General features: G+C 48.3%; 1 protein-coding gene and 1 non-coding gene across 4 annotated transcripts in view; both read right to left on the minus strand.

Annotated features, from left to right (window-relative positions):
* The window catches only part of LOC135823154 (ATP-binding cassette sub-family C member 10-like), a 54,812-nt gene that overhangs the window by 37,720 nt on the left and 4,989 nt on the right, over positions 1 to 12,103 (minus strand). For all 3 annotated transcript variants that reach the window (XR_010554620.1, XM_065335994.1, XM_065335995.1), the window contains exons 4-22: positions 11,510 to 11,635; positions 10,914 to 10,999; positions 10,472 to 10,613; positions 10,031 to 10,229; positions 9,613 to 9,791; positions 9,040 to 9,132; positions 8,187 to 8,231; positions 7,589 to 7,693; positions 7,058 to 7,165; positions 6,236 to 6,342; positions 5,611 to 5,800; positions 4,857 to 4,875; positions 4,180 to 4,305; positions 3,519 to 3,832; positions 2,333 to 2,455; positions 1,800 to 1,835; positions 1,086 to 1,258; positions 497 to 657; positions 115 to 228 (exon numbers count right to left, since the gene is read on the minus strand). Coding sequence is in view for 2 of the 3 variants with exons in the window: in XM_065335994.1 (XP_065192066.1) it covers positions 115 to 228; positions 497 to 657; positions 1,086 to 1,258; positions 1,800 to 1,835; positions 2,333 to 2,455; positions 3,519 to 3,832; positions 4,180 to 4,305; positions 4,857 to 4,875; positions 5,611 to 5,800; positions 6,236 to 6,342; positions 7,058 to 7,165; positions 7,589 to 7,693; positions 8,187 to 8,231; positions 9,040 to 9,132; positions 9,613 to 9,791; positions 10,031 to 10,229; positions 10,472 to 10,613; positions 10,914 to 10,999; positions 11,510 to 11,635 (2,446 nt within the window). In the remaining variant the exon portion in view is untranslated. The remainder of the gene's footprint in view (positions 1 to 114; positions 229 to 496; positions 658 to 1,085; positions 1,259 to 1,799; positions 1,836 to 2,332; positions 2,456 to 3,518; positions 3,833 to 4,179; positions 4,306 to 4,856; positions 4,876 to 5,610; positions 5,801 to 6,235; positions 6,343 to 7,057; positions 7,166 to 7,588; positions 7,694 to 8,186; positions 8,232 to 9,039; positions 9,133 to 9,612; positions 9,792 to 10,030; positions 10,230 to 10,471; positions 10,614 to 10,913; positions 11,000 to 11,509; positions 11,636 to 12,103) is intronic.
* On the minus strand, positions 3,131 to 3,202 carry Trnac-gca (transfer RNA cysteine (anticodon GCA)). The gene has a single exon. It is a non-coding gene; the product is annotated as a tRNA-Cys (tRNA).

Here is a 12,103-nt window from a genome sequence, read left to right on the forward strand (position 1 = left end):
ACACACACACACACACACACACACACACACACACGGACACACACACGGACACACACACACACACACACACGCACACGGACACACACGGACACACACACACACACACAGACTCACCGGCATCCACAGTCCAGTAGTGATGCTCCAGCACAGCTATGAATGCAACACCAGCCACCATCGCCACACCTAACAACTGCAAGCGCAATGACAACCACACAGCAGTGGCGTAGCCTAGACCACATATGAACACGCACACACATACATATAGACACACCATGAGGGAGAGGGAGGGAGGAAGAGAGAGAGAGAGAGAGAGAGAGAGAGAGAGAGAGAGAGAGAGAGAGAGAGAGAGAGAGAGAGAGAGAGACGTAGTAGCCTTGGCTGGCATTTTACTTGAAGTTGGAATACCTGTCGAACGAATAACGGTGCTCTTGGATAATGCGGCACTTGCCAACTACACCAACCACACCACTCACCCTAGCCGGTCTACTCACCCTACCTGTATAGTTTGCCCGCTGGTTGACGTCCAGGCGTCGCTCGTTCTCCTCAGCAAAGCAGAACACGGCACGCATGGCGCGGATGGTGGACAGGCCGGCCAGCGTCTCGGAGAAGTGCCCATAGACCGGTGACAGGGTCACGGTGCTAAGACGTTTCAGCTCACTGCGCAAGGAGAAGCAAAGTGGATACAAGTACGAAGAGGGGGATCAACATATTGCTCGTGGCTGTACTGATGAGGCCTTTACAGCCGAAACAGCTTGCTGTCTACAGCATTGGGTAAACAAAATTGCTAAACATGTACCACTCTTGGTCTGAAAATAGGATCTTATTTTACAATGAGAGTAGCTAGCCAATGGCTTGTCCACCAACTTTTTAAAAGTTTGCTATCACTGGCCGTGCACACCAACGATTGTTGATTTCACTCGTAAAGATCGATAAGTGAATTATCGGTATAATCGCTTCAGCCCGAATCATCGGTGTTGTTTAAAAAAATGCTCAAAACCTCGATGATGTGTGAGATGTACTCTCATGTAGTATCATTGAAAAACGATACCTCCACCCCAGCAACACTTGCAGCAACGCAGACTCACCGAGATGTACGTCTATAGTATCGCTGCACGCGGTAGTAGATGACGGCGAGTGGCAGAAGCAGCAGAGCGAACCAGGGCAGGCCATAGCACGTTATGGCAATGGTACCCAGCAGGCCGAAGAGCTGCGCCAGCAGGATGTTCAACTGGAAGGGCAGCGTATCGTCGATCGAATACTAAACAAACAGCAACACACACACACACACACGCACACACGCACGCACACACACACACACACACACACACACACACACACACACACACACACACACATCAAATACTGAAGTACTGGTACCCTGCGATGAGTGTTGGTTGGTTCTGCACGTAATCTTTCACACACCAAAAAAACCAGCATACTGATCTCCCGGGCACAGCATGCACACGAAAAAAGAGCAAAAATTCAAAACTGCCTCAATTCTACGGCACTAGAGTAGAACCTCACTTTCCGACTACCCCACTAAACTCACCCCCCGCCAATCCGACCACTTTTGTTTGGTCCAGAATTTTCCTCCTGAAGCGCGAATACCGCTTAGTTATTTTCACAGATTAGATCCACTTTCCCCTCATCCGAAAGGCGGTCAGAATTCCGAGGTTTCACTGTACGTACGTGATGCAAGACAAAGTGCAAGGCTAGAATTTATGCTCTCTACGTCTTGGAAGCACATGCAAAAAAGCAGAGCGTCGCCGGTACCAGCTGCTGCAAAAGAAGAAACTTACACAGTCCGTGGAGAAGCGGTTCAGCATTCGCCCCACCTACGCAGCACAAATGCACAGAAAGTGACATCGGAAACGAGATTCACTTTCATAGATTTTACCAGAGAAACATTGCCAAGTGCTCCCCGACTCTTGAACCACTTGCCTAAACTACACAACTACTTGCCTGCTTTGGCAACACATGAGTAGATATCATAGCATGCTAGTCGTCCAGTGGCATATTATCAGGATTCCAGCAGGTATGGTTCAACGGGTGCAAATATCACAACAGCAGATTTAAAAAAAACTCCGTGATTAACCCTCGGCAGATAAAGAGCTGATCATTCAGCGCAATGGCCATGAGACAAGTTCATTGAAAACATGCAGACTACATGCTACACACTAAATCCCTGAATGAAACGTTCAAGCCCCCGGCAGCAGAAGAGGATGTAACCGCCAGCACTGCCATTGAAGTCAAGGACATTTTCTCTAAATTATGACCTCAGATCCCTCACACCACGTAGAGTTAGCTTGACAATTTGCACCGTCACACTCACCGGGGTTACGTCAAAGAAGGACACCGGAGCATGGAGAATGCTACGCAGCAAGCGGTCGTGTAGCACACGTGCTGCGCAGACGCCGCCGTACGCAAAGAGGAAAGCACGCAGCAGCGTGAACATCTGCAGGCAGAAGCAACGCCAATAGACACAAGAAAAATACGGATCACAATGTGTGGGCATTGTGAAGTAAATCACGCAGAGAAAGAGATGAGCTGCCAACATCCAAGGATAGTGAAAGAAACGATGACTATCCACGATGGAGTTTCTCAAAAACTGGAGATTCATACACGTATGTGACACAACTGTGGTGCAGCAACCAACAGCCGCGTCGACCACTTCCACACTGTGTGCATGAACGCCCATGATAATGGGATGCTCACGCGAAACCACAGGAACAGTGGCGTACTGCAGAGATGTCAAATGTGAGTAGGGTGAGAAGTACAGGACCAGCACCCCCATCCATCATGGTATGTTCGACAATTCTCGGCTGGGGCGCTCCCACAGCTGAAAAAGTGGCATGCAATGCATGGACACGGGGCTGAAAGCGCTGAAAGGTGAAAGGGAGGAACAGAAGTGCATGTACATGCACCACTCTTCTCTGGACACGGGGTTTATCTTTAGTAGGCAGTGCAAACCAGGCTTTACACTTTGCAAACCAAGCTGTACATTCTTCCAGTTTGTGATGATTGTATGCTACCAACAGAGAGTAGTAACACACTTTACTTTATTTCACTGCTCCCGGATCAAAACAGTGCATTGTGCACCAAAAGACCAAAAAACAAAAAAAACAAAGCCAGGGCACACTCGGAGTTGAACCAAGGACCTCTCGATCTGCAGTCGAATGCTCTACCACTGAGCTATATGCCCACGACAATGCAGAACAAAAATACTGCCTTGTTCAAGGTGCACAAGGATAGAGAGTAATCAGGGTGGAGTCCCTGCCGCCTGCAGGCATACAGACTTACAGACACAGTACTTACAGACACAGTACGACTCGTACTGGCCAGAGAAATCCAACCTTATGAATAAAATAGCGCTGGGCACTACGCAGTCCTAGCACTACACACACTGGTCTGTGCAGTCAAACACGGCGCTACTATATTCATGAGACTGGATTTCTCTGGTCAGAACTGCACTTCTAAGTAAAAACGTACATAACTTAAAGAGGCACATCTGCACTCACCGTGTTTGCGCCGCCGAGACAGCCATAGACGGTCAGATAGAAGCGAAGATCCGACGATGAGTTGGATGCATTGCTGGACGCATTGCCGAGTACGCCGTCGGTGTACACAACAGGCACCCCGTACTCATGGCAGGCTGGCATGGGCAACAGGGCGAACAACTGCCACGCGCTGTACGTGCACGGCTGCGAGAGCGGCGCGTCCACAGAATGATTCGTGTAGGCACCGCTGGAGTTGTACGACGTGCTGTTGGGATGCAGGGTGGTTGTGTGTGATATCCAGTAGGAGAGCCACCAGTCGGACAAATTGAGCGATGCTATCATAACACCGCAACACAACACACCAAGAGAACACACAAAAGCAATACATGTAAGGAACAATAGACCGTTCGCAGTCCGCAACGAAATGAGTTTGAGACGAAACGAAACCCACTGGACATGTGCTTGGTTCCAACGCCCATTGGAGCATATTCAACACACTTCAGCACAACGCAAGAGACCCACTATCATGGCAACTAGTCTTGTACACTGCTGTGCACTGAGGAAGAATGTCCTCGGTAGTAGCAGCACAGCACCTAACATTATCATGTTGATTTCTTCCAACCTCAAGACATCCATTCAAACTAGGAATGCCAACCTCCCATTCGCTAGTGGATAGTCTCACCTTGCATAAGGAACAGCGACAGCAGAACGGCCGGGGCAAGGACATTTCCAACAGCCTTCCAATAGGACTTGTAAACGCTGGTGGACACAACGCCTTTCTCTCGACGTTCCTCCTCCACAAGAACATCTGTAAAGCAAGTCACAGTGGGAAGAGAGAGAACCTAGATGCTAGCACTATGGTAAAGGTAAAAGGCTCATAGTCAATTCCGAACATCAGGGCAAGAGGTGTTTGAGACCTCCTGTTTCACAGAGTTCAACATAGCGAAGGCATCTCCTCTCCCTCGTTGCCAGTCTAGTGTTGTACCCAGCATTAGACACTACTAAACAACACAGGAGAGTACAGTAGTTGTCTTGAGCAAAGTGCACCAAACGAGGCAGGTACAAGTAACAGTTGCATGCTACCCAGTGTATAACGTATGCGGCGGAACAACAATTGCCCGGTTCATTCACCCTTTTACTCGCCATTCATGTCCTGAGTGTGGAGTGCATAGACGCTAGTCATCGCCCAGAAAACTATTCACATACTTGCAGTGATAATAAGGGTACCGTGTGACAAGCTCTAAATACAGGGCAACTCTCCAACAAAAAAGTATTTAAATTGTTACGGAAATGCGGAAAGCACAACACTCAGCCTGCTATGCTACAGTCCAGAATATTGCTTCAAACATAATTACGTACCAGCCTCGGCATCGCAGCCCTGCACAAACCAAACAACAGAGTGAGCAGATGCAGCCACACAAACACTGCAGTTAGAGCTAATAGGCAAGGAAGCACTGAATCAATAGGCAAGGAAGCACTACAGAGTACGCCACAGAGATTTGCTCTCGCACTAGAATGTTAACTCCCTCCAAACCATGGCAGCAAACGGAATCTGACAAACGCACATGCCGTGTACACCTCCACAGTCCTCCACTCTTAGAGTTGAACAAATGCGCTTTGTCCTCTATACAAATCGCAAAAAAAATGTCCAGTAGTACTAAGTAAGCCTCAGGTCTCGCCACACCGCAACCCAGCAGCAGGTTTTTGGCGCCACTTTGCGGAGAGACAAAGTCAGCAGCAGGTTTTTGGCGCCACTTTGCGGAGAGACAAAGTCAGCCGCAAAAGCGGCAAAGCCAACCGGCGGTGAACACTCATTGTCTGCTGTAGTCGTCTCAATCTTCTTCCTCGTATTGTGATCACACAAGTATGTGATGAGTGTAGGCGGATAAACGAGGCATGGGTGCACTTCCCAACAGAAACTATATACCACTGCTATATAAAAAAGCTTCGCTGTTCATTAAACAAAATTGCAATTGGTTTGGCCAGTAACTCTGAGCTCCGCTGACGAGACCTAACAATGTCGAAACAGCAAACTGTCCAGAGATTGAGTATCACTGGAGAAATAGGAGCAGCAGCAGCAGCAGCACTGGAACGTTGTCAACACCAAACTCACTGAGTCATCTTCAGCTGCTTCATTGGCCTCTTTTCCCGATTCTGCTTCAAGGTCGCGACCGATCTGACCGGACAACACTTCTTTCGGCAGAACGTCAGCCGGCAAACCCTGACGAGCAATACGGCCGTCCTCCATTACCAGCACATGATCAGCGGAGGCAAGAAACTGGAGATGATGCGTGCACAGTATCCTGCAAGGAAAGGGAACACAGCACAACGCATTGAGAAAAGCAGTAAAAACCAACATAAATTACTAACGACAGGTATGCATCGAAGACAGCTGTCACCTTTTCGCGGGGGGGGGGGGGGGAGGCTCAAAACAGTTCGGAAAATACAGTCCTGCAAAGCATTTTTACTTTCACCTAATTCCCAGGCATGGCCAAACCGCGGAGTGAAATAAGTGCAAATGTTGAGACTCTGCAATGTGTGAGTGGCTGCATTGGAGGTCTTTTCTTCTTAGAAACACACACGCACACGCACACATACACTGTACATGTACAAATGAAAGTCGACTCCAGATGAGAATTGAAGCTCTGCACATCGTGTATAGAGCACAATAACCAGTAGTCTAGGTTCTTCCGCACACTGTTCTGAGTCATATATTGGCTGCACATGTCACTGCTCACCTCGTCTTTGTGGACATGAGGCCGGCAATGCAACGGCGGAACAGGTGTTGCGCCACATGCACATCCACGGCCGCCAGCGGATCATCCAACAAGTAGATGTCTTTGTCCTGCACACAACAGACAAGCAGATCAACCAGCCGGCAGACAGACAGACAGACAAACAAACAGACAGACAGAGGCAGACAGGCAGGCACGCACATGTACATACATACGATGTAAGCAAAGCAAAGCCATACTTCTTTTCTTTCATTCATCACTATCAACAGTCTACACTGTAACAGTCAAAACCAGAGCTAATTGATCAGCCCCCGCATTGGACACAGATGCCTGGCCTTGGAGGTCTTCCCACCCGAACTGCACGCATGCCTCAACACACATGTAACAGCAGTACGCTGAAGCACGGTCCTACAGTCTACTGTACATGCACCACGAGACAAGGTAGCTTAGCACTCATCACACGCATAGCTGACAGCATACCTGTACGTTCACAGGGCATGCCCAAAACACAACAACCTGAAACAACCATAGCGGAGCTCAGGCACAGGGTAATGTCGAATCACAGCATACTATAGAAGAAAGAAATCACATGGGAACGAGTTATGAAGCAACTATCCACGAGTGTAAGAAGATAATAAGCAGTCAGAACGTGCGATAACAGGGCACAGAGTACTAGTAATCAATATCGGTCAGGTCCAGGCAATTGTGTCTTCCAATGGCCTGAACAGCACTCGAGACAAGCACTAGAGTTGCTTTTTTAATTGCATCCAGAATGTGCATGACAAAGAGCACACGCCGTCCCTTGCAATGAGACCTGTCCCATACCTGATACGCAGCGCGGGCCAGGGATATGCGTGCCTTCTGACCGCCACTGAGCGTCACACCGTTCTCCCCGACCTCCGTTTGATCACCAGCGGGCAAAACTGCCAAATCCTGAACGAACACGTCATAGATCAGTGCCAGGTGCATTAGAAGAGCACAAAGATGAATAGACAGTACATGAAAACGATGATCTTACGTGATAAGATACTCCTCTCATTGATGATGTAGCCATGTTCTCGCTACGAGTTGGCCGTCCATCATTAACCACCACAGATGTGTATCACTCCACAGTGAAAAGGGACAAGGGTGATTGATCATGGAGAGAGAGAACGAGGGAGGGGGGGGGGGGTGAAAGAGAGAGAGAGAGAGAGAGAGAGAGGCGGGGGCAAGCGAGCACGCATGTGTGCGCGCGCGCGAGAGCGAGAGAGAGAGAGAGAGAGAGAGAGAGAGAGAGAGAGAGAGAGAGAGAGAGAGAGAGAGAGAGAGAGAGAGAGACACACACACACACACATATTGTGACAAATGTATGCTGACCTCCTGCAAGGCACATGCGTGGAGCACCTCTTGGTACCTCACTGGGTTCATCGGTTTTCCAAACAAGATGTTGTCTCTGATTGTGGCATGCTGTAACCAGGTCTCCTGCAGGAGCAACAAGTAAGACAAGCAAGCACAGTCATGTATTTTCAACAGTGGCTGTACAAACCCGACACCCGACTTTGAACACGACCCATGCATTAAGTGCAGTATTCACGAATAACAGTGTGACTCATACTGCGTTGTCTCATTCTCGCTGTGTGAATGTGTTACGTATACAAAGAGGCAGTGGAAGCTGAAGGAACGAAATTTCCCGTGTGCAAATATTTCTGGATTTTAAAATATATTACTCTATTACAGAAACTTCAGGTGCTCAAAATTTACAAATGAGGTCAAAAGACCAGGTTAGAATGAAGAGAAATGTTAGGTACAGAGAAGCAGGTTCCTATTGGATTATGCGTGTCAGTGTTTGTTTCAAAAGTTTGGCTATTGAAATTTTAGGTACCAGTATGATAGAGATGCAGCAAAATAAATGAAACGAAAAGTACACCGACAATTATCCGTGAAACTACAGTAGTAGTAATACTAGTAAACCGACCTGTGAAACTAGGCCAAAGCCGTCTTGCAAATAGCCGCTATACACCTGCACAGTACAGAACAAGTGGAGGAGAAGGGAACACACAAACAATTACAAACAGCAGAGGGCACAACAACCGAAGTGACAAAGACATCATCAGACAAGTAGGTGTTATGCGACCCGCTGTAACCCTGTGCGGCTCCCGGAGGAGATATCGCGTGAATGAAGTGTACGATGCAAAGACCGTGAGTATGATGCTCAGATATAACAAAACTCCACCAGGTAAGTAAACCGTGCCCATAGTTCCAACATGTCCATAGCCAACCTTGGCGTACTGGGCATACTGTGCTGAACAGTGGGCACTATTTCTCACTGTTATTGATGATTGGCGGCTGTCACTTATTAGCAACACTGCAATATCCCAGACGCGCTGCACTAGTAGTTTGCCTGGGGACTCAAACGAAAGGCAAGGCAGGAACATTCACCTCTGGCATAGAAAGAGTTAGTATTATGCGCCCACTAAACGACTGCTGAGATCAGGTTCGCCTGAAGTATCCACCTGCGATCAGTCTCCATCAGTGTGTGTCATGTGACATAATGGCTTTTAGCATATGCACAAGGTCTTGAACGAGTATGATTATGTACATTCACAAGGTCTTGGACACATACCATGACTGCGTACATTCACAAGGTCTTGAACAAGTATGATTGTGTACATGTCTTGAACAAGTATGGCTGTGTACCATGCACAAGGTCTGGAACACGTATCATGATTGTGTACGTGCACAAGGTCTTGAACGAGTATGATTGTGTACGTGCACAAGGTCTTGAACAAGTATGATTGTGTAAATCATACCCTTGACGTGGCACTCACCTGTCCATCCGCACGACTCATTTCTGCCGTAATGGCCGCCAGAAGAGAGCTCTTTCCGGAGCCAACGCTACCAGCAACACCAATCAAGTGGCCCTGGATGGCGCGCATGGAGTAGAGAAAATGGCAACAAAAAAAAACTATGTGATGAAGAGGTTGTTGCGACTTTGGCAATACTCAGGGAATTGTGTGTCGCTCTAGCATCAACACCCAGCCCTGCACTAAGATATTCAACACATCAACATGCAGCAAGTCACTTCACATCGCCAAGCAAGGCACTATGCAGAGACCTGCCTGGATTGCTGAAATGCATAAATTTCGATACGATACTAAAAGGGTGCCACACATTGCAGCTGAGGTCACGTGATTACTTGGGGACGTGGTAGATCTAAGATGTGAACAAGAAAAATTTCAATCAAACCAATAAACACGATACAGGCAGCTTAACCCTGGCTCAGCCAGACGTACTAACGTTACGTCATTGTGACGCCACACGCATTTGGCAAAGCTCGAAATTACAAGTCTCACATAGTATGGGGCTACTAATGCTTGGGGTGCATGTACAGGTCTACATACCTTGGATGCTTTGAAATCAATGCCAGCCAGATGAAAGCGAGATCCAGAATTAGTGCTCTCCTCATCAGCCGCCTCGTTACCATCGTCCGGCTTGGAATTGCCAGACAAGTAGCGTCGCTTGGCAGTGGAGGCCAGCTCGCTTGCCGACCAGGAGAACTCAGCACGGGAGAGGTGCAGAGCTGCATCGGCAACAACCAAATAAAGCACGCAGTTCCTAACCAGATACAGTGAAGCCTGTCTAAGGCGACCACTCAATGGACGTTCATAACGTGGTCGCTGTGTACAGGTGGTCTCCTTATCCAGTGACACACTCTGGTCCTAGTTGTAGTGGTCACACTAGTCTCAAGTTGAAAGCAATGTGACACTGTCAATACGCAATTCACAATCTAAAGTAGTTCTCAGGCACGTCAACACCCACCATCTTCACTCGCCGTCGCCGCCTCATCGTCATCATCGCCGGCCTGTACATAATAGCGACTCCAGCACACCTGCGGTAAGGTGAAGAAGGCCTGCAGGCGCTTAACAGACACCCAGGACTCCATCAGGCCGTTCAGCACCCAGGGAAAGGCGTTCAGTGGCGTAATCAGCATGTTGAACAGAGCAACACTGGTGAACACCTGAACAAGCAGATCAAAGACAAAAACAATCAGACAAAAACGAAAAAAGGGCATGAATTAGATTAGACGCTTTCTGAAAGCTTTATCAACAAAGAGGATGACAAGAGGTAAGCACGTGGGTAGATGAGCGAAAGGACAAAACAAAAGAGAGAGAGAGTGTGAGAGAGAGTGAGAGTGTGAGCGAGAGAGAGAGAGAAAGAGCGGCACAGGCGCAAAGACAACATCTGACAGCACTAACCTACCTTGGCTGCCGTTAGCTTGTGTCCCAGTGCAACATACGTGCCAAACGTCAGCAGTGAGATCATGACAGGCGTGGCCGCCCATAAGTACACACACAGCGCGTCCAGGTACTTGCGTCCTTTCAGATTGGATAGCTCTTCTTCTCTGTGTACAGTACATACATGCATACAAGCATGAACATAGACAGACACGCACAGACAGACAGACAGACAGACACGCACATACACACACACGCACACACGCGCGCGCACACACATGCAGCGAGTATATCTATACCAGGGTCAAGTTCAAAAGTTTCAAAAAAATCAAGGTGACACTGTCCGTTCTTGCTCAGAAGTGTATACAGTAGCCTGCACGACAACAGGGTAGTACATACTACACAAGACAATAAAATAAACTTCAACAACAACAACAAATATACCTCATGTGCCCCACCTCGCTCACCGTAACTTCTCCACCTTTCCTCCAAACACAGCCTCCCAGGCGTAGAACTTGATAACGCGTATGCCACGTAAGATTTCAGCCATGACCTAGGATAGACAACAACCAAGTAAGGTCCAACAGCACAGGAACAGAGCAAGCTAAACACGCGCACAGCTTGAGCAACCTAGCTTCCAAGTTACAAGAGTCAGAAGATTGTCAGCCTGCAAAGTAGAAGACAAAAGTGTGGTGAATTTGCCAGTCTGACAATATGTATCTTGCCGGGCCAGGGAGAGGAGAGAGAGAGAGAGAGAGAGAGAGAGAGAGAGAGAGAGAGAGAGAGAGAGAGAGAGAGAGAGAGAGAGAGAGAGAGTTAGAGAGAGAGAGAGAGCACACATAGAGAGACAATGCACAGCCAACCGTAAGGAAGTCTCGAAGGAACATCAGTAGGACAGGGGGGGGGGGGGGGGGGGGGGGAGTCCAGTTTAGCCAGAACTGAATACGTGACACATGTACATGTAGATGCATACGGTCTCCAGTAGTACACCTGCGAAACTTAGCGGGTTCCGCGAAAATAACGACAAAGCATCCCATGGCCAGTGGGCTACTGTGTGCCATACCTTCACTCTGCCGTCCTTCTTCTCCATCATAGCCTGGCTAAGCGAGCCAATCTTGTTCGCCAGGAATCGATTGATCGGTATCATAGCCAAGCTGAAGCCGAGGCCAGCCAGGAATGCAAGGCCTACCTGCGTAACGGATTCACAACAGGAGCATCAACAAATTACAAAAGAGGACATGACCTGCAAGCAACCCCAACGCAGAGTTTGCCAACTACACAGCACCACGGAATAATACCAAAAAGAGAGGTTCCGGGGTACGATTTTCCGTGCCAAAATCCGTATGGGCGCTACGGATTTTTTCCAGGGGTGCTCCATACGATTTTTCGGCACGAAGAATCCGTGTGGACTGGCTTTCATACGAACCATGTTTCGTATGGAGATTTTGCGTCATCGGGTGCAGAAAGATTTTTCGCGTACAAATTTGGTACGAGAAACATCGATTTTTCGCGGGAAGTTTTGATTTCGGTACAAATTTTTAAAGTATAACGGCATAGCGCGGGAATGTGACGTGTTTGCGATCGTAACCTAGGCAATGACGGCAAACACATAAGTTCCGTACTCCGGAACATTTCACTGCTCGAAAACGACGTATAA

The sequence above is a fragment of the Sycon ciliatum genome, chromosome 8 (genome assembly GCF_964019385.1).
Source record: "Sycon ciliatum chromosome 8, ocSycCili1.1, whole genome shotgun sequence".
Classification (NCBI taxonomy): Eukaryota; Metazoa; Porifera; class Calcarea; order Leucosolenida; family Sycettidae; genus Sycon; species Sycon ciliatum.